Source organism: Homarus americanus, unplaced genomic scaffold (assembly GCF_018991925.1).
Source record: "Homarus americanus isolate GMGI-L3 unplaced genomic scaffold, GMGI_Hamer_2.0 scaffold51859, whole genome shotgun sequence".
NCBI lineage: Eukaryota > Metazoa > Arthropoda > Malacostraca > Decapoda > Nephropidae > Homarus > Homarus americanus.
Genome location: NW_024711292.1, coordinates 17,000,532 through 17,022,432, shown reverse-complemented (window position 1 = coordinate 17,022,432; position 21,901 = coordinate 17,000,532). Strand labels below are relative to the sequence as shown.

At 40.9% G+C, this 21,901-nt stretch overlaps 1 protein-coding gene and 1 non-coding gene across 6 annotated transcripts in view; one reads left to right on the top strand and one right to left on the bottom strand.

The window, feature by feature from the left end:
* Positions 1-15,820: 15,820 nt before the first annotated feature.
* Trnae-cuc lies at positions 15,821-15,894 on the top strand. Its single transcript has one exon. It is a non-coding gene; the product is annotated as a tRNA-Glu (tRNA).
* Positions 15,895-18,041: 2,147 nt separating this feature from the next.
* The window catches only part of LOC121853430 (innexin inx2-like), a 42,458-nt gene continuing 38,598 nt past the window's right edge, over positions 18,042-21,901 (bottom strand). Inside the window, exons 5-9 of one of the 5 annotated variants that reach the window (XM_042347596.1) lie at positions 21,671-21,832; positions 21,349-21,462; positions 19,048-20,875; positions 18,909-18,996; positions 18,042-18,849 (exon numbers count right to left, since the gene is read on the bottom strand). In XM_042347596.1, coding sequence (XP_042203530.1) covers positions 20,675-20,875; positions 21,349-21,462; positions 21,671-21,832 — 477 coding nt within the window. In that variant the 3' untranslated portion in view covers positions 18,042-18,849; positions 18,909-18,996; positions 19,048-20,674. The remainder of the gene's footprint in view (positions 18,850-18,908; positions 18,997-19,047; positions 20,876-21,348; positions 21,463-21,670; positions 21,833-21,901) is intronic. The other 4 variants (XM_042347756.1, XM_042347829.1, XM_042347669.1 and 1 more) reach the window with 4 other exon arrangements.

Here is a 21,901-nt window from a genome sequence, read left to right as displayed (position 1 = left end):
ATAATTTCCGATAAAACGGTTTTGATGGTACAATAAAAGCAGATACTGTAAATATAGTAGGTGTTACAAGAAATATTAATACTTAGACAATAGATATTTTTTAAGAGATGATTTAAAGGAAGGGAGCGTAGTCTTTGCTGCGATGGGTAAGTTATTCCACACCTTCACACCATGATATTTTATGGAGGTCTGGGACAGAGAGAAGCGCATGGGCTGGTGGTCTTAGTAGCTCTGGGTGCCTTAAGTTATATCTCTGATTATTCCGGAACTGGAAATAATTATTGTCAAGCAAGTGATTGATAGATTTGTAAACAGAGAGAGTACAACAGTAGGTGTTAATATCTTCGAATTTTGACATTTTCAGTATAGCAAATTTTTCGTTTGTGTGGTCTGTTTTTCTCAAGTAGGTCATTGTCCGTACAAATCTCTTTTGTGCAGTAACCAGAAATTGTGTTTTTGAAGAGCCAGAGGCCCCTCATTAGTGTGTGACAGTGAATCAGGTGTTGGTAAACAAGATCAGGATTTCTTTCAATGCTGTGAGAGTGACTGTCGAGTGTAATGCATGATACCTCACTGTTTATTGACTTTACTCTTAATGGCTTTAATGTGGTTTCCCCGGTAAAGTTTCTTATCAACAATAACTCTGAGGAATTTAATATTTGGTCCACCTTTGAGGACTGTATTACCAAAGTATAGGGGGGCCTAAGTCTGGGGGTAAGTTTTTCCTTCTGTGAAAGATCGTGTAGGGGGTTTTCTCAAGGTCTTACGTCAGTTTATTACGTATTACCCATGTAATGAGACAAAATTTCACAAGAAGATTACATATAGGTAGAATATTGATAGTATAAGAGTATAAAAGAGAGGAAGATTTTGGTAGCGTGGCCGTGATAGTTATTTACACTTATCGTATCTTATACGTCAATACACATCTATTACGTCTTAAGGGCGACTTCTCAAACACCGCTTCGTTACAACTCTTTATTAATTACGACAATGACATGGACACATTAATAACACCTTCTATTGAAGTTACTAGGACATTATATTTACGTTACTAGGACATCATATTACGTTACTAGACACTCTGATTCTCGGACACGAACATGAAATGAATACACTTCCCACGTAAGTAACTCATCCCATGGAAAGCTCTGACAAAAACTCACGTGACCTAGGGGAGGCCTAGCAGGTGGTCCTGGGTTGTCTCTATGGGAGACTGCTTAGCTGGGCGCCGGAGGGAAGTCTCGGTCCTGACCGGAGGCGACTGGAGGCGACCGGAGGCGGCTTGCCTCCGGCCCCTGACTTCTCTCGAGCAGGACTCGGGACGTGGTAGCTGGTCCTTCTTGGTTACAAGACACACTCTCTCTGTCCCTCTCTGGCTCTCTGTCTCTCTCTGGTCTCTCTCTCTGCCGAGGGAGGACTAGGATGTCCTATATATTGGGAGGCGAGCCCTCAGGTTGAGCTGATGGGGGGGGCGGCGAAGGGTCTCCTTACATTTGCCCTCGCTAATGTAGGGTCAGGTCTGGACTTTTTCAGAGACTATAAGTTGTATCTTCTGGAGAAGTCATCAGATGGGGCCGTGACATGAGAGGCCCTGGTTGATTTGTGGCCCCTTGAGTTGGGCTCCGAGGGTTACATTTGACCTGGCTAATGTGAGGTCAGGTCTGGACTTCTTTCTGCGGTGTAGGATATTGTGTATATTGGGAGAGAGTCGGCTGGTGCCTTCTTACATGTTTGTTGGCCGTGTGACATGGGAAGGGGAGCCTGGCTGATTTATAACCCTTGGTCAGCCGCAAGAGATACCCTACACTTTTGACCTCCCTAATGTCGGGTCAAGCCTGGACTGTCTCTGAGATGCAAGCTGCGGTCTGACAACCCATCACTACACCCAGGTCCTGACTTTAGTCAATTCAGTGTTCATAGTTCTCATCAAGGAATGGAGGTCGGAGTTACTGGCATAGAGATTAATATCCTCTGCAAATAAGTTGTATTTTATGAGTGTGATGGCGTGGACTATGTCGTTTTTGTACAACAAAAACAGTACTGGACCGAGAATGGTACCTTGGGGGACGCCATACAAGATTAGCGAGGAGTCAGATTGGTGATTATATAATAATCACCAATGCAGATATACTGCATCCTGTTGGAAGGATATGAGGTAAACCAATTGTGGGACAGGCCCCTAACGCCGTAATGTTCAAGCTTTGAAAGGAGGATGGTATGGTCGACAGTATCGAAGGCTTTAGAGAGGTCCAGGAATATACCAACTATGAACTGACTGTCGTCAAAGGAATTTAAAATGTCATTAGTAAAGGATAGGAGAGCACTCTCAGTCGACCTTCTAGCTCTAAATCCAAACTGTGTGTCTGTAAAGATGTTATTGGCATTGCAGAAGGAATTTAGTCTACTACGTGCTAACTTTTCCAGTATCTTACTCAAGGCTGGGGCGGTAATTCCTGAAGAGACCTTTGTCCCCAGATTTTTTTATATGCTGGGTGAACTTTAGCAACTTTCAGTTTATCCGAAAAGACACCACTGATGAAGGAGGAGTTACAATTGTGTAGGAGAACAGGTGGGCTAATTTCTTAATGATGTGCATTGGCGTATTGTCTTCGCCTGCTGCTGCATCTTTAGAGTGGGGGGCCGAAGGCTGAGTGTTCCTGTTCTGAATAGAATTTATGATATTCCAGGTTTTCTTACTGTCGCCTGATGCTGACTGGAGCTTATTTGTATAATAGCTACGTCTGGCATTTCTACCTGCTTCAGTTACTCTATTTCTGATACTTCGGTAAGCGTCACCGAAAGTTATGGGTCTTTTTGCATATTTCCTTTAGAGTTTGTGTTTTTCTTTTATCATTATCCTAATTTCGCTTGTGATATAGGGTTTGGAAATGGATACAGTTTTCACTGACTAAGTCGTGAGCGGGAAGAATTTATCAAAGCAAGCATTGAAGATGCAAGAGAAGTTGCAGCTGTTCACGTTAGGGTTGTTGGAGGCATAGGTAACATCCCAGTTAGCATTCATTAGGTTGTTTTCAAAAAGGAGCATGTTGTCGGTGAAGTAGTCTCTGTATTGTATTGAGACTCTTCTAGACCTTTCAGGTCTTGTGTCTGTTTTATACATGGCAAAAACTGGGAAGTGATCTACGATATTGTTATAAATAATTCCACTTGCAAGATTGTTAGGAGTGTTGTTAGTCCGGATATGATCTATTACAGTGGCAGAGGTGGCAGTTACTATAGTGTAGGGGTTCTTAACCTGGGGTCCATGGACCCCCAAGGGGTCCATGGATGGGCTTCAGGTGGTCCGTGAAGGTCAGATAAAAATTTAACATTTATATTCACTTTATTTTTATATTAAGTTGTTCTATTTTTGTCAATATATACCAGATGTTATGTATGTATTTTTGGTTACTGAAGAAAACCAGTAAATCGGTAGGGTGGCATGGGATGCTGCTGTACACGGTCAGGTAACACACAATCGTCATCGTCGTCAGGTTTTGACTTCTAGATTGTTTACTTTATTCATACTTTGTGTATGTCATACACTGTATGAGGCAATGAATTTTCAATAAAATAAAGTATATTCATTGCATGCAAAGTTGTGTTTATGTGTTTATGTGTATTTTTCTAGGGAGGGGGTCCATAGCTTTCACCGGATTCTCAAAGGGGTCCGTGACTCAAAAAAGGTTAAGAACCGATGCTCTAGTGGGTTTGGTTATAGCGTTGAAGAAGAGTTTAGAATGGCAGGTAGCAAGAAGGTCTAATACTGAAGTGTCGGTTTCTCATTTTAATAGATCAAGGTTGAAATCTCCTGTAATGTAGCAATGTAGCAATGTAATGTAGCTCCGAAAATTTATCAAGAAAATTCCTTACATTAGTGTGGGGTCTTCTGTGGATTACTCCTATTAGGATATTTCGTGTGTCGTTACGTAATTCAAGGAAAACACTCTCCATGAACTCCTCCTGAACCTTTAAATCATCTCTTACAGAAGTGTTATACTTGATATCAACATATAGGGCGACACCACCACTGTGTCGTGACGTGTTGACGCAGTGTCTATTATAATTAGGAATGTTATACAAATGGTCAATATCGTTAGTGAGTTTGGCCTCACAGAACCCAAGTACATCAAATTTGTGGGCAATAGAAGATAAACACTGATCTAAAAAGGTATCTAGATGAAGGGGAATACTGCTGATGTTATGGCTAATCAAGGAGAAGGAATGAGGTAGTAGGAGACTAGAACTAAACTCGGGGGAGTCAGGAAAGTAATAGTTACAGTTTGGGTTGGTGTAACCCAGTGAGTTTTGTAGAAAGGCATTAGGATCGATATGAGGGAGTATTGTGTCGACACCATGGGGAAATGGGGTGTAACATATAAATAAACTGTATCACAGTTCTATATATATGATATTATTCCCAAAAATATAATTAAATATTAATCTGAAGGAATATTTAAAGCCAAAAAAAGTTAAAAGAGCAAAGAAAATTGTTTATACGCTCCACTAACCTGGGTACGTAAGCATTTATTTGTTTCAAGAATTAGTGCTCTATCACAACTAGTTCATGAGACATAGGGAGTTCTATTTTCCAAAGCTTTAACCACGTTTTTTGTATTTTTTTTTTTTTTTTTTTGTGGGAGGGGGAAGAGGGAGGGCACTGATGAAGTTATTGTCCGCATATCCTCATATGTTTAAATCACCATATGTACTCATCAGGGGTACGCGTCGGCTACACAAGCATTGTGACAGGAAACCTTGAGTATTGTGTTGACTTATCAACACTATATATCGTGTCTATGCCAGTGTCCGCATTCAAAGCACGTGAACCCTGCTTGACAAGATTTTATCGGTGACTTTCTATGCATCTGTGTGTCACCCAGTTGTTAATGTCTTTTGTTCACTTTCTCTGTTATTTTGTTTTTTGTCTCATTGCTTGTTTACCATTTTATTTTTTCCTACTGCACCCCCTATTAACCCTCCTCTACCATCCCCCTAAGTCAATCACTTCATGATATAGGTCACTTACCAATGATCAAAGTCTAATCCTTACTCCAATTTAGATAATACAGGTATGTCCCTGATCGAGTGCTGCATATGACCTAAGCGTCGCCACGGATGTTATTACCACAATCAATCAATCCCCTGTCCGAGTTTATATCTTATCGCTCACCCATAATTTACTGATAACTATTTAAATAGCGATTTCATGTGACCTGATAAGATTAAACCACTGCTCACACCGCCACCAGTGTTACCCTGTGGAGTAAAGCCACGCCTTTGTCTCATGTATTATATGTGTAATAAAAATTATGATAATAATAATAATAATAATAATAATAATAATAATAATAATAATAATAATAATAATAATAATAATAATAATAATAATAATAATAATAATAATAATAATAATAATAATAATAATAATAATAATAATAATAATAACAGCAATAACAATAACAATAACAACAATAATAATAATAATAATAATAATAATAATAATAATAATAATAATAATAATAATAATAATAATAATAATAATAATAATAATAATTAACGGTTTATTGAAAGAACATGGCGGCCGAAAGGCTGTATGATGAATATGTGTAACATATTATTGGAGTGTGGTGTATTATATGCATGTGAAGTATACAGTATATGTGAACAAATTTAACTGCGTGGTGTACTACATATGAGTGATGTATTATGTGTGTGTGATGTATTATATGTGTGTGCATGTGTTCACACACAGAGTGGTGAAATGCGTCTAGTGTAGCAGCATTATGTTTGTGTTAAAGTGCAAACACTGCTTGCTTCCTCACACATTCAGCTACCGCCGCTGCCTAGCCCTCGTGGCGAACAGGGAAGCAGCTTGCATAAATCTTCCCCTGCCAGTACACAGCTTCTTCATCATCAAGACAAGACTCCTGCTGTGCCTCCTCGTGGCAGCACACGGTAACTAGGTGCCTCGTGGGCCCAGTCTAGAGTCTCTAGACAAGCAGGGGATCTCGGAGTACCAGTGAGCACCAGAGGGACGGCATATCGGCCCACTGGCATGTGGATTAACCTTGATAGGCTACGGAAGTAAAATCCGAACAAGAAATCTACAATGGAGCCCAACATCAGGCAGACATGCTTACAGAGCTCCACCAAGACCCCAACGGCAGTATAGGGATAAGAGGTGACCACCATGGGAACCCAACGACTACACTGGCGGACGAAGGCAATGCATGATGGACAGGCTGGTAAGGTGAAACCCAACAAACTGGGCTATCGGCAGTCCATTGCAACTCTCCCTCTCTCCAGTCGTTGCGCTCCTGTCTCACCACATAAATCAACTCAGGCGCAGCCATCACCCAGCTCATCATACCACTCATTATCATCAAAACTCCTATACCCCCAAAAGTCCTATGGCAACTAGCTAGTGGCGGCGGGGACAGGCAGAGATAACTGCCATGAGTCTCTAGTCACAACTCTGCACATGGGCGACACAGATAAGTTGGTCGTTTATGCACTGGGATCTAGGCAGCAGTGCAATCCTCTCCTGTCTGTGCGACTTAACATCCCTTTCGAGGAGTCACTCTGTTCACCCCACATGGGGAGTGGGGAGTGCCCTAAACATAGCCTACCTAAATAACCAACCTGACTGGGCAACCACAAACAGTAAGGTCATCCTTATGCAGTCGAAAACACAATCATAATCACATATGCAAATTAAAACAAACTATACAAGCTCTTATGGTCGCTGCATGTTAATGTCAGGACCCTTCTGGATACTGGCACAAATGAGCATCCTGAAAGAAGAACCGCCCTTGTGGTAAAGGAACTGGCTAGGTATATCATCGACACAGCAGCCATTAGTGAGAAACGGGTCGCAGACGATGGTCAACTTACAGAATGGGGGCCTGGCTATACTTTCTTCTAGAAGGGTAAACCTGCTGCTGAGAGACACAGCTTTTATAGAGTTGGCATTGCCATCCTCCAACGCATCCTACACAAGCTAACTGAAATGCCTATTGGGATCAACAAGCGCCTCATAATGCTCCGAGTCCCACGGAATCACTCACGTCATGCCTTCTTCATCAGTACCTACGCCCCAACACTAGATGCAGAGGATGGCATCAAGGAGGCCTTTTATGCCGACTTCGACAGAGTGCTAACCTCTATCCCCAGAGAAGATAAGGTTGTGCTCCTTGGTGACTTCAATGCCAGAGTTGGCTGTGATGCTAACATTTGGCAGGGAACCATGAGGAGAAATGGACTTGGCAAGTGTAATCCCAACGGTCTACTCCTCCTCAGCAAGTGTGCTGCACACAACCTCACTATCACCAATACCTTGTTTATGCAAGCCGACAAGTTCAAGGGGTCGTGGCAACTGGCATCTCATTTACTACATCATTGTAAGAGAGAGAGAGAGAGAGAGATCACCGAGATGTTCTAACTACCAAAGCCATGCGTGACTCAAACCACTGCAACACTGAACATCGGCTTGTCAAAGCGAAGGTATCACTTCACGTGGCCCCAAAACAGCGAAGGCAGCAAGCCTCCAGAAGAGGTGTTAACACTAAGCGTCTGGAGGATCCAGTGGTAGCACATGGTTTCAGAGAGGAGCTCGAACATGGGCTGATAAACAACCCGACAACAAACAACCCAAATCACACAGAAGCATCTTGACTCTAATCCGTGGCGGACGTTCCCAGTGAACCCAGCGAATCAACAGTGCTTAATCATCATCTTGAAAACTGAGTGGACTGACCCGTAGCCATTTTGAAGCTTCAATCAGTTGCAAGGCAAAGGAGATGCCATTTTTGTTTTGTGGACGCCATTTGATCTACTATCAACACAGGGACACTGACCCAGTGACCCTGACCTTGACATCAGCTGTGACTCCTACGATCGACTACACCATCTGACAGCTACGGGACTTGAGGCAACAGTTCACCTTCATCAAGTCAAGACTACATTTACAGATATTTCATAGGCATACAGTAGATTTATACACACATTGATATACTCTACAGCATATCTTCACACGTTAGCCGTCGTGTAGGTTATTTTCCTTTTATAAGTGTTTTACTTACCGATTATACAGGGTGAGCATAAAGTCTTTCCCTGATTATGAAAAATCATATCTCGAAGACCATTCTAGATAGAAACATGAATGTTGTAGCATTGTGTAGACGAATTCATATATTTTTTTTCATGCATATTTTAAACTGAAAAAACTGTATCGGTGCATACTGTAGTGTGAACAATTTGAGACCAGTGACGATAGGTATTGGGAAAGGCAAGTTGTTCCAGCCGTATGTTGGCAGCCCTGATTGTCAGCCATATGGCAACACCTAGTGGAGGGGGGGGGGGTGGTTATGAGGATACACTTACCAACCTTCCCGACATATCACAGTGTATACCTATCGTTTCGGAACTCGTCGATCTCACCCTGCACAGATACTTTTTGGTTCGAGTGTACCTAGCATATGTTTTGTGTAATAAATGTTTGTAATCAGGGAAAGACTTTATGCTCACCCTGTAATCACAATCCGGTATTAATTTTCTCTTGCTCATTTATTGATAATTTATTCATTTTACTAGAAAATTGATATAATTTACTGTAAATGCACAGGCAAGCGTATTTTATGATATAATTTTTTATACTTTCCATGTAGTGTTAATGGATGATCTTTTTAATATATCGAGTTCAGATATTACCAAATTGGCGGAGCATTATAAAAACGATTCAGATATTGTTGATGGGACTAGTATTAATATTGAGCAAATATATAACCTTTAGATTCGCAGGAAACACAGGCGCAGTTCCAGCTAGACACTTCTGTCAAGAGTAGTGAAGATTTAATAGATCGATCCATTGACAATTTAAACCATAGAACCCTAAGGTCGGGTAATAAGTACAATACAACACCTAACTACAGGCAGGTTCTCACTTTTCCTACAGAGAAAGACAGTGTGTCAGAAAAGTTTTCTTTCCCACCCCCATTAACTGATTCTTCAGTTAGACTTAAGTTGTCCAGCATGACTACTACTAACACCGACATGTCAGCTAACCCTTCTAATGTTAATCAGGTGTTACCGCGGAGCGACCAAGTTCGGGAATTTACGGCGGAAGATGACTACCGTGTGATTACCTTTCTGAGAGCATGTGAGGATACTATGAAAAATGTTATGGTAACGGGAGATGAAGAAAGAAAGTCTTTTATCCGCTCTCATATCAAACACGGTAGCTTTGCAAGTGAGCATTTAGATGCTCGTGGCCTTGCAGGTCCAAGGTATGGAAAGTTTAAGAAGGCACTAATTAGTATTTTTGAGTTCAGAAGACAGCAAGGACATTTAAATTGGATGTTTACATGCATTGACCATATTACAAGTGTGGTTCGCGAAGAAGATCCGATGAGGATATTCGCCATTGCTGGTGATGTCTGACAAGAGTGATAATGATTAAGCACCGACTGATTTGATTCTGGATTACGCAAATAAGATTACACCTAAGGCATCACGTACACCACTAGCTAGGACAGCTATTCCTGTTGCCCCAATGCAACAACGAGTTCCTAAGAACTCAGGTACAAAGGCTAAGCAAACTCTAGAATGTTCCCATTGCAAAAAGAGAGGTCATGCAGTTGACTTTTGTTACCAACTCCAGCATGGTGGCGTCAAGACTAATAACGCGACCCCTTCAACCACCAACCTACGGCAGAGACATGGACCACCTAAGACGTATTCAGCGACTGCAAAGACTAAGTCTGCAGCAGTAAATAAAGCTGATATGTGGTGTGAGTACCATCAGTCTGCTTCCCACATCATCGGTGATTGTGCGATTATCCAAAGAGTTCGGAACAAACTCAGGCTCACTCCAGGTAACACTACAGTGTGCAGCGCATCGTCGTTATTACAAGAAGTCGGGGAAAGACCAGCGACAGTTCCAGAACGACGAAGGATAGGTACAATCACACCCCTGGCTGGGTGTTCGCCGAGGCCAGGGTTGAGGTAAGGCTAGGTGATCCGACGCAGACTAGTTCAGCAATGTGGTAACGAGGCACTACGATGGCGAGGTTCACATTCCACCACCATAACACTCCGAGACTCATAGCACACGAGCACAGGAAGTAACTTATTACGAACTTTGACATGGCATGAACCTGCACAACAAATGCATGCATAACATTGTTGCCACACATAACAATAACATGTTAAGAATAGAGCATGAAAAATTTTGCCCGGTCACAAAACACTGGCTTGGACCCACTAGATGCCAGTCCTCGTATTACACATGATTTTTTTTTTTTTTTTTTTTTATTGGGCACCCCCCTACATCCTTGTGCAAGGTGAAGCGCACAAGCGTTTACAGTGCCCAACAGGGAAGCATGCTAAGTTCATGCTTGCCTTTATGTCTCATGAGTTAAGGGCGTAGAAGTCTGAAGAGTCAAGGGCATAGAGCCTGAAGAGTCAATGGTTTATGTCATCAAGTTATTGGAAGCTCCAACAACTTGTCCCCGAATACGAATTCGCAAATTTCGATTTACACCAGGTACCTACTTTACTGCTAGGTGAACAGGGACTAATGGGGGCTAGGAAGTAAGTCCAAACAACTTCCACCGGCCCACACATGAATCATCAGGGCAGCATATATAAAGGGTGGCCGGCGGCCGAATTTCGTCAAGGGGGAGTGAGCGGTCAATCGACAAGGTGAGGCCTATACTGTACATGTATAGATATTACCATAACCCTGGGAATATTATGGTGTCCCACATACTAGGAAATTATATAGTCATGTTTACAATATTTAATTGTGTATCAATAACTACATTGGAGTATTTTGGCTTGGAATGTTGCAATTCACATTAATCATGGTATCACCCAAACAATTTTTGTCTGGTCCGAAGCAGCGACTTTGCCGAAGACCTCGACCCTCAGCATAGATGCCTGGCCGTGTGTCACCATTAGTGACTACTTCTTGGTCCCCTGCCTTGTTTTCTGTCTACTGCTGCTTTTAGTTTTTAAATTTCACTTCATAATGTCTCGGATTATGAGAGTTATGGCACAGAGGTCACCAATATTACAACTAGTTATGCATATGATTATTTTTATATTTTTCACCTGAATGATACTACTATGATTATTGACTGTTAAGGTGCATCTTTGTGATGGGACTTATTCTTTGTCTGTAGTAGTCTCAAGATACTTTTAGTCCATCAACACATGATGCTTATCAATATTCATATTTCATAACTGGGTCGAGAACAGCCAGAGTTTCTCATGCCTCACTCCTAACTTGCTATTGTTACGTGTGCAACAATGTTTTGAATTAAATTTTGTTTTGCAGTTGCATGTCATGTTAAAATTCGTAAAAATTTCCTTCCATGCTCGTGTGCTGTGTGGGGGGTGTCAAAACTTTGGATTGTGACTGTACATCAGTACCAACTCATAACAGCACTTCTGTTATAACCTCGTTAATAGCGGGGCTCAACAAAGAGGATTTGTTGTCCGTTCCGGAGACAGTTGGGTCAGTTAAGTTGGCTCTGCATATTGATACAGGTGCATGTGCAAATGTATTAGCCTTGGCATCCTATCAAGAGTTACAACGTAGATCCCCTCACCGAGATTTTTCATTTCGACCTACTGACACTATCCTCGAAAGAATTTCCGGTACGCAGCAGCGCTTAACTACTCGCGGCCAAATAATCGCCCTCCGGGAAAGAAGGCCTTACGGTGCTTGCCATCGCAGACCGACTTGCTGTTTCGACTTCAACTGTGTAGAGGTGGATCAGGAGATATGCCGAAACGGATATTTTAACTGATTTGGGTATGTATGAAAATTTCAGATAGAACCGGGATATAAACAACATATAAGATATTTATTTTTATATAATTGATATGATAATGCAATTATTATTATGTAAATTTTATGATTTTTTGTTAAAGGTTATGCGTGTATGCCATAACATTGATGGCATGCCAGGTTATGACACAGGAGATCCAAAAATAATATTGTGTGTACTTTCAGAAAGAAGACCATGCCGCCCATAATAGCAGCAATCCAAAACAACCCGTTCTCCAACGCTGTCGCCCTCAGAGAGGCGTTACACTTAGACGTCTGTGCACAGACTGTCGGTCATGTTTGTATGAGGCGGACATACAACAGAGTCCCTGCCATAAAGGAACAGCTAACTGAACAACACTGCACTGGTCGCCTCCAGTTTGCCCTGGAGTTTTGGTCGCGAGTAGTCTTCACGAATAAGAAGACTTTTGCCAGTACTATCCACGGTAAAATTCATTTGTGGCGGCCAAATCGCTCGAAGTAAGTAAACTTAACATAATAACAAGTCCATAATGATTAAAATAAGATTTAGACCGTATTTGTCGATGTAGCCGTAAAACATCGAGCAGCTCATTATACATTTTCAAATAAAAGTCTTTAAAATTATTGCATAACATTAAAATTTATTTTTATTTTCAAGTATTATACTACACTCTTAATATAAGATGTAATAGCTTAATTAGGACAATATATTTATATTTATATCGCATTTTCCGTTCCTGCAGATACCACAGGACCCACCTATACGAGTTAGCTTGAAGTGGGCATGTGACGCTGAATGTGTGGGGCTACATATCCCTGCACGGTATGGAAGATGTTTTCCAAATTAAGGGGAAGTTTACGGCAAATGAATAACTAGACATTCTGTGGAATCAGTTCCTTCCTTCAATTCAGGAACGCGATTTCTCATTCCCTGCTGGGCCAATTACTTTTATTTACGATAGATGCCCCATCCACACGGCCAGAGCAGTGAGTCAGTGGTTTGACGGGCAGCAACACCTCAGGCTCTTGGAAATGCCGAGCAAGGGATGCGACATGATTCCCATTGAAAATATCTGGGCAAGTATCGTCAACTCTTGGGAGCCCCTAGTTCGAGAGAACACCGAACCAACTGTTCGACCACATGACAAGACAGTGGGAGATTCTTAGAAACAAACCTGAGCTTGTTACAAACAACGTATATTGTATGCAGTCTAGGCTACAAACTGTAATTGATAAAGAGGGTGAATGGACCCGTTATTAAACAATATCCCGTAAATAATACACCTGTTTATATTTCAATCCTCGAAAGAAAGAATTATATTATAAACCTTAAATTTAAATTATACAATGACAATAAAGCCAGTTGCAATATGATTCAAAAGGAAATAAAAAAGTGAGGAACTAAAAACCCACACAATAAATGAGAGCTATTCAACCCTTTTTTGAGTCCTCATCAACTCTATATAAGTATACTCTGACTTTGACTGACTCTGTCTGTCTGTTTGCCTGTCTGCCTCTCCCATTCACTGAGTTATTAATAATAATACTATCAAATGCAGTTAGCAGAACACCAAAATGACCACTTCAGTGTTTTTCCTTCTCCACACATCCGTGCGGCGCTGGTGCAGGGATACCACATGCCATTATTGTGTCGGTTGAGTCTTTTACAGTGTCTGCTCTCTTCGTAATGCAACGCCAAAAAAAAAATCCATCTCTAACTTACGTCAAATCATATTATGTAATGCTCACATTGTAAAGACAATTAATTCCTTCATGAAACACTCAAGATTAAATGTGGAAAACATATTCTTGAAATTTGATGTGAGAATCTCGTGGCAGCTCTAGATGTAGCTTCGTGCCAATTCATTGATATAATTTCTTCATTATTTAAGCAAATATAATAATATTTGGAAACTTGTCATGATCTTAAATAACGATGAATAGTTTATTATTAACAGTATATGTGTGACGTATTTTTTATGTGCGATATATTGTACAGTATAGCCTCAAGATCCAGGCACATGGCATCATAGCCAAGATTTTGAAGTGGATTTACAACTAGGTCGAAGTCTGGCAAAAAGGTTAGCAATAACCGGAGTACTTTTAGAAAGGAAAACGATTCTCAGTGGAGTACCACAAGGTTCTGTCATTGAAACTCACCTTGTTTGTGATCAACATAAACGACATAGATTATAATGTATCGAGCCACTTTGTCACGTTTGCAGACGACACTAAGATATTTTAGAAGATAATAAGTCAAAATGATGTTGCAACAATGCAGAAAGATTTGCATGAGCTGTTCAAATAGTCTCGAGACTGGTAAATGTACTTTGACATGAAATGTAAGACTGCATGTCGGATACAACAGCCCTAATCACAAATATTATATTAATGATACTTTCATAATTACTGTTGACACTTAAAAATATCTAGGCGTTTTGATAAATGCGTCACTAAAGGCAGAGCAACAAGTGGGAGCGGAAGAGAAAAAACAAAACAAAATAAAAACGAGATTTAGGAATTATAAAACAGAGATGGGAACAGTATCAACTCGAGTATCCAAGTAGACTGAGAACCTTAGGACTAATAACTCTTAAGACAAAACACAATAGGACAGACACCAAAGAAACATTCAAATTCTTGAAACGGATGGAAAACTTGCTCCCAGGCCATTTTTTTCCAAGCATCACCAACACGAGAGGACGTAACTTCAAGTTTACCAGTTATCATGCAGAGCGAACGTAGGGAAATACTTCTTCAGACAGAGGGTGATAGATATATGAAAGAGTCTATCAGCTCAAGCTGTGGAATCGAGAACAGTACTGGGCTTCAAAATAGCCTTTGATAAAACTGTCTGGAACAATGAAGGAATCCTACACAGGCCACTGGCTTCCTTCCCTCAACATGGCCTCCTTCTCAGGTAAATAACTCAGAGGTTTTTCCCTAGTCTGAATTGATAAGGAAAAGTTAAGAATACACAAGTGAACCAGTTAGTCGGTGGGAAAGTCCGACACTGAAAATCTCACTAAGTAGCCTCATTACTGAATGGGTGAGGAGAAGGGAATCTCACGTACAAACAAAAGTTTAATGTAACGAAAATTTAAATCAGATATATACAAAATTAATGAACAGTGTAGTAAAAGGAATGACATTTGTAATAATTATTAACCCCAGATAGAATAGACATGGGATATCAGAAGAGTAGGGACTAGGACTCCGTGAGTGAACACTAGTCACCTGGTTATAATGCAAGATAAGATAGGCCAGATTAGACGTGAGACAAATTAGAAACCTAGATAACAAGACGAATTATGAAGACATTTGGTTAAGATACAATGTAAGGAATTTAGGAATTTAGGAATCTAGGGTAACACGACACGGCCTTTAATCATTTCAGATGCAATATAAACCACGGTCGACTCTAGACACGTTAGCAACCTAGATAATAAGGGAAATACATTGTAACATTGACTATTAATTTAAACTACACGAAGATACTATTTACTAATATTTAGACTACCTTCTCGGACACTTAGTTCACGACATTGGCATGGGTGGGTGAGTGGCTGCCTCAGGTATAGAAGGTGGTGCCTAGCACACTATATAATGATGGGAAGTTACATATAACCGAAAGGTGTGATAATTGTATTTGCGTGATTTATTGTTGACGTGTGATGCATATCTTTATTTTTCTTATATTCGCCACTTATCAACTTACTAGCCGTTTGGGCGGTTTATCCAGTGTTAGTACAGGAGGAAACCGGGAACCGGGAAACCTGTGGTGTTTCTAAGGGTCATACTGGTTAACACCGTTCTCACGTGTGTCCGGGCCGAGGCTCAAACCCTTGACATATTGGTGAGAGTTTAGCGCGCTTCCGCTGTACCAAAGTTGAATTGTGAATGGCAGATGTATTGTTGATGACAGATGTAGTTTATACGACAGATTTATTGTGACTGACAGAGGTATGTTGTTGACATGTATTTTATATGATATAATGGCGACCTGTGGTGTAATGGTCAGCATGCTCGCTTCTCAAGCGAGTAGACCCGGGTTCGATCCCCGGGCAGGGTGAAACTATGGGCAAGTTTCTTTACGCCATTGCCTCTGTCTACCCAGTAGTAATTGGGGACCAATGTTAATCGATTTGCAGATCGTATTCCGGGGTAATGGTTAGCCAGTGCAGTTGGCGAACTGTCCGGTATTCTCGGACTATTCCTTGACACTGGGTCATGCAGCTCGTTAACTCAGGGTGCGGATGTTGTGTCGATGACAGCTTCTACACCTTAAACAAATTCACGCCTTGGTGGCAACCATCCTCGTTACATGAGGGACAACCATGTATTGTTGAGGTCGGATGTATTGTATATGACTGATGTATTGGGAAAGATAGGTGTATTATATAGTATGTGATTGAAGTATTGCCCAAGACATGATTTTATCCGAGGCAAGAAGGGATGTACAGTTGTTCACAGGTTCTAGTGCTCCACCCCCCGGTGGTCTTTCCGAACATGTGGCTCCTTCGGAATCATAGTTAAATCTTTCCAGATTTTACATCTATCATATCGCTTAGCACAAATCTCGAGCACAAATATTACTGAAAAAATAAATATATTGTTAGCTACATGTTCGGAAAGGCTACAGAGTGGTAGGCAACCGCACCTTTCGTTCAACAACCTCTTTTTATTCCATGAAGTTGTTCATGTAGGTTCAGCATAAAGCGGCCCACTCACGTTCGATATTATTGATTCAATATTTGATATTGACAATATTATTGATCGTGTGTGGGTGATATTGGAGATTTGCGCAATATATTAAAGAAATCAAAAAGATTTTATTTTTATTGAAGGGATCTCAATAATATTGAGTGGCTGATGGCAATAACGATTATATTGAGCATTATTTCGTTAGTCGGTGTCGGGGGCCAACCGGTAAACATGCCGGGTCCGACAAGAGGTTCATCCTGGAATGTATACAGCTATATCGTGAACTCCCCGCTCTGTGGAAGATGTCATTATTATCAATGCCCATTGTTATACTAATTTACTTGGTCATTGATCTTAGGAAATTATTAATGTGGTGTTGCGTGCAACACCTATACATTTCCATAATGTATGCATCCTCAAAATATATATTTTTTTTATTTATGCAATATTTGTATCCATCCCCATATATAATCTTTGAGACACTGTATTTTAGCTCACAGGTTTCTAATACAGTACAATTTGGTGATATAGCACTTAGGAATTTCAGGTCCTCATATGTGTTCCCAGTGGCCAGGTACCGCAGAGTTAATGATAGCCTCTGACTTGGAGGAATAGCTTCTCGCATTGCTGTATTTTGTTTTTCATTGAGTGGTGTAACCATCTGCAATAACTTGTCGAAACATTCTCCATCCATTCGCAGGAAATTCTTGTAGTCGGCTGGCTCATTGCATCGCAGTTCAAATAAAGATTCTCATGAGTGTAATGATTCCTTTACCTCAGCCTTTGTTTTTCCAAACATCTCCGTTTGTGCCTTGTCTTCTATCCTTGCCTAGCGAAACTGCGAGAACAAGAGCTATACAAGCGGCACTGTCAGTATTCATGGTTGGTGATCCAGAACCTCATGCGTCAACGACCATACCCGGAGACCGCAAATGACCATTGAACAATATTATTACACCGTTAGTGGCAGACGGATTTTGACTAATTATTGCTGTCAATATAATATGCAAGTTTTAATGTTCGTGTATGGGCCGCTTAACACTGAGAAAATCAACTAGATTTAGTGTGGACAACGAGAGCTCTTCCTGGTGGACACTTGTTATAGCCGCCCGGGTAACGAGAAGTCGGAGGGTGTTAAATGGATCTGATCCCGCCAAGTCCCTTCCTCAGAGCGCGCGGTGATAAGCAAAAGGGAAGAGAAGGGTAGAACTGGATTGACCACACCTTTTAATTGTTGGGTTTTCACCTGTACAAGCACTGATGAGTGTTAGTAAGGATACTATTGTTGTTACATCTGCTAGTCTTGAAGGAGTGGCAGCTTGTGTCGGTGACGCTTAGGCTTATTTTTTTTTAGTAACTATTGTGTTATGAACTGAAGTAAGAATCTCTTGCTCTATCATCACTAGTCATTATGAAAGCATTACTCTGCCGTAGTTTACAAAGTTTCATCAACTTTTTGTCGTGTTTGGAAAGTCTGAGAGTAAGGAAAATATTCTACGTAAAGGATACCTTTAGGGCAGTTTGGGGTAGTTTTTATTAAACGAAAAATTTCAATAAAGTATATTAATAAACTAATATTATTTTGTTAACTATTCATAGCTCATGAACACAGATATATCTTACAAGACTTAAGGTACACCTTCAGTGTTTTATGAATTAATACTCGAAAGAGATGTTTTAACCACCCAAGGGATGACAAGACTATATCCACTAACCCCCTTACCTACGGGGACATCATTTATAATATTGTATTTGGCCAATGTCAGAAGATTTTATTCAGTACAGAGAGGAACCCGTACACAGCGGATTAAGACACCTTAGTAACTCCCATTTGTCACCGTCAACTACCACCTGTGTCACTGCCAACTACTACCTGTGTCACTGCCAACTACTACCTGTGTCACTGTCAACTACCACATTTGTCACCGTCAACTACCACCTGTGTCACTGTCAATTACCACCTTGGTCACTGTCAACTACCACCTGTGTTACCGTCAACTACCACCTGCGTCACTGTCAATTATTAATTGTGTCACTCCTGTGTCACTGTCAACTACCACCAGTGTCACTGTCAACTACTACCTGTGTAACTGTCAAACACTACCTGTGTCATTGTCAACTACCACCTGTTTTACTGTCAGCTACAACCTGTGTCACTGTCAACTACCACCCGTGTCACTGTCAACTACCACCTGTGTCACTGTCAACTACCACCTGTGTCACTGTCAACTACCACCCGTGTCACTGTCAACTACCACCCGTGTCACTGTCAACTACCACCCGTGTCACTGTCAACTACCACCTGCGTCACTGTCAACTACCACCTGTGTCACTGTCAACTACCACTTGTGGCACTATTAACTACCACCTGTCTGTCAACTACCTGTGTCACTGTTAACTACCACCTGTGTCACTGTCAGCTACCACCTGTGTCATTGTCAACTACCACCCGTGTCACTGTCAACTACCACCTGTGTCTGTCAACTACCACCTGTCGTGCTACCACCCGTGTCAACTACCACCCGTGTCACTGTCAACTACCACCCGTGTCACTGTCAACTACCACCTGCGTCACTGTCAACTACCACCCGTGTCACTGTCAACTACCACCCGTGTCACTGTCAACTACCACCCGTGTCACTGTCAACTACCACCTGCGTCACTGTCAACTGCCACCCGTGTCACTGTCAACTACCACCTGTATCATTGTCAACTACCACTTGTGGAACTGTTAACTACTACCTGTGGCAGTATTAACTACCACTTGTGGAACTGTTAACTACTACTACCTGTGGTTCTATTAACTACCACTTGTGGAACTATTAACTACTACCTGTGGTACCAGTAACTACCGCTTATTAAACTGTTAACTACCGCTTGTTGAACTGTTAACCACCGCTTGTTGAACTGTTAACTACTACCTGTGGCACTTTTAACTAACACTTGTGGAACTGTTAACTACCACTTGTTGAACTGTTAACTACCGCTTGTGTAAATGTTAACTACCGCTTGTTGAACAGTTAACTACTACCTGTGGCACTATTAACTAACACTTGTGGAACTGTTAACTACCACTTGTGGAACTGTTAACTACCGCCGGAGGCATTATTAACTACCACTTTTGGTACTGTTAACTACTACCTGAGGCACTATTAACTAACCCTTGTGGAACTGTTAACTACCACTTGTGGAACTATTAAGTACTACCTGTGGTACCATTAACTACCGCTTATTGAACTGTTAACTACCGCTTGTTGAAATGTTAACTACCGCGTGTTGAACTGTTAACTACTACCTGTGGCACTATCGTATGCCATCCTGGGACATTGTCATCTACCACCCGTGGTACGTAATGGACTCATCATTATTTTTATACTTTGTAAAATACTGCACTTACGTGTCTTATCATGCACTAATATAACGTCTCCAATAAATCAAAACAAACTTTTTAACCTAAGCTAAAATAAATTGAGCTAAGCTAGCCTAACCTAAATTAACCTAACCTATTCTCATAATACATATTTTATACAATAATTTTGTAAACATAACCAGTGATTGTGTACAGTACATTAGTGGTGCTACCTCTTGTGTCGACAACATTGTTTCCAATACGTCTAGCTGGTAATGACCCATTGCTCTTAACTACATACTTATGTCAATTACCATGTATCTATTATTATATTCTGGTTAGTTCAGTTAATTCTATTGCATCATTCATCTTCCCCAAAATTGTCTTTCTGTTCTTAAGCCTAGCGACTGAAGAAGCGATATTTCACAAAATTGAACGTCTCTATGATGTCCAGAACTTGCCATTAGTCTCTTCCAAGGCTTATAACACCGAGTTACCTCTCTCTGAATAAATCTTTCTCTTTCACCCTACACGTACACTATTCCTCAGTCTAAAAAGACCTCCTTTTTCACACGTAATTTCTTTCTCTCACATCATTCTGTTTCAGTGTCTGTTTGTCTATTTTTTTTCTGTCGCTGCGCTATTTCAGATCGTCTATTTATACTGTTATTTTTCTCACCCACAACTAGTTATTTCAATGATTCACATTTCATTTCATATTAAACACAATACAATTTCAGCTTCCCTCCTCCCCATAACCTCAGCTTCAGTGTTCACCGTTCTCCGGTAGCTCCAACTCCTCACAGTTTCATCTTTTCTTTTTCGTCCATGGACAGAGTGTCAGTGGAAGTCGATAGTTCGCCGGCAAAGTAGTGGATAAACTCGCTAAACACAGTCTGCTCCATGTTCTTACCGAGGCTGTACACAAGGAACCAGTCGCTGAGAGAAGACATTTTCATCACCACGGTGACGTCGCGACTCATCTCATGATTTACACGAGTCTGCAACACACCAGAGAACAAATCAATACACGCCACAATTTTGTTACTTAAGAATGAAAGTGTTCACGTCACCAGTGTTCATAGCTAACGTAAAACCATGGAAATGAGCGACATTAGTTCAATTAAATGGTATAAGCAATGTTAGGTAAGGTTTCATTAGGCTTTGTTACAATTTACGAGTACTAGATGAGCGTTAGGCTGGACATATGTAAGGTTTAGATGCTTTTGTTAGTTATGCTTTAGTTATATTAAGTTAGGAGGGGTAATATTAGGCAAAGTTCATTTTGGTTATAGTTGGTTACGTTAGATAATATTAGATTGGATTTTATTAAAATAACTAATCAGTAATCAGTGCATCTTAACTGATTCCTACATGCAATGAAGTAAAATATTAATCGAAAACAACATTTATGTTTCGAATTGCAACATGCAAAAGCAGCTATGAGACACAGTGGAACCAATACTAAACCCACCTTCAGGAGGAAATGTCTGAAGAAGGGGAACAGAATAGTGAGGAGGCGGTAGATTAAAAATGCCGAGGTAAGGGTCGTCAACATTACCAACCACACCCAGAGGAAGACGTAGATCTATTCGGGGAGAGAAATGCACACAATCAATATATTACCAGGTATGACTCTACCAATATTTTGCAAAGAAAATGGAAGAGAGTATATGGTGGTGTAAGTTGTAATAGTGATATTCGTGGTTATAAAAGTAATGGTAGGAATAGTAATAGTAGTGGTAGTAGTAGCAGTAGTAATGGCTGAAACAGTAAGTAAAAGAGTTGTGACCGACCTTCTCGTTGATGATGTTGGTGGCGATGAGGCACATGACATCTCGCACTTGGATGGTCCCTGAAGAACCAAAGCTCTTGAAGGTGCACTTGGCCATCCTGGGGAACACGTACGACATCGGGTCTGTACGGTTCTCAGGGTCCAACCCGATCACTTCCATTACCTGGTCACAATCATAGGTTATGGTGTGATGTACCTCGTCACAATCATAGGTTATGGTGTGATGTACCTG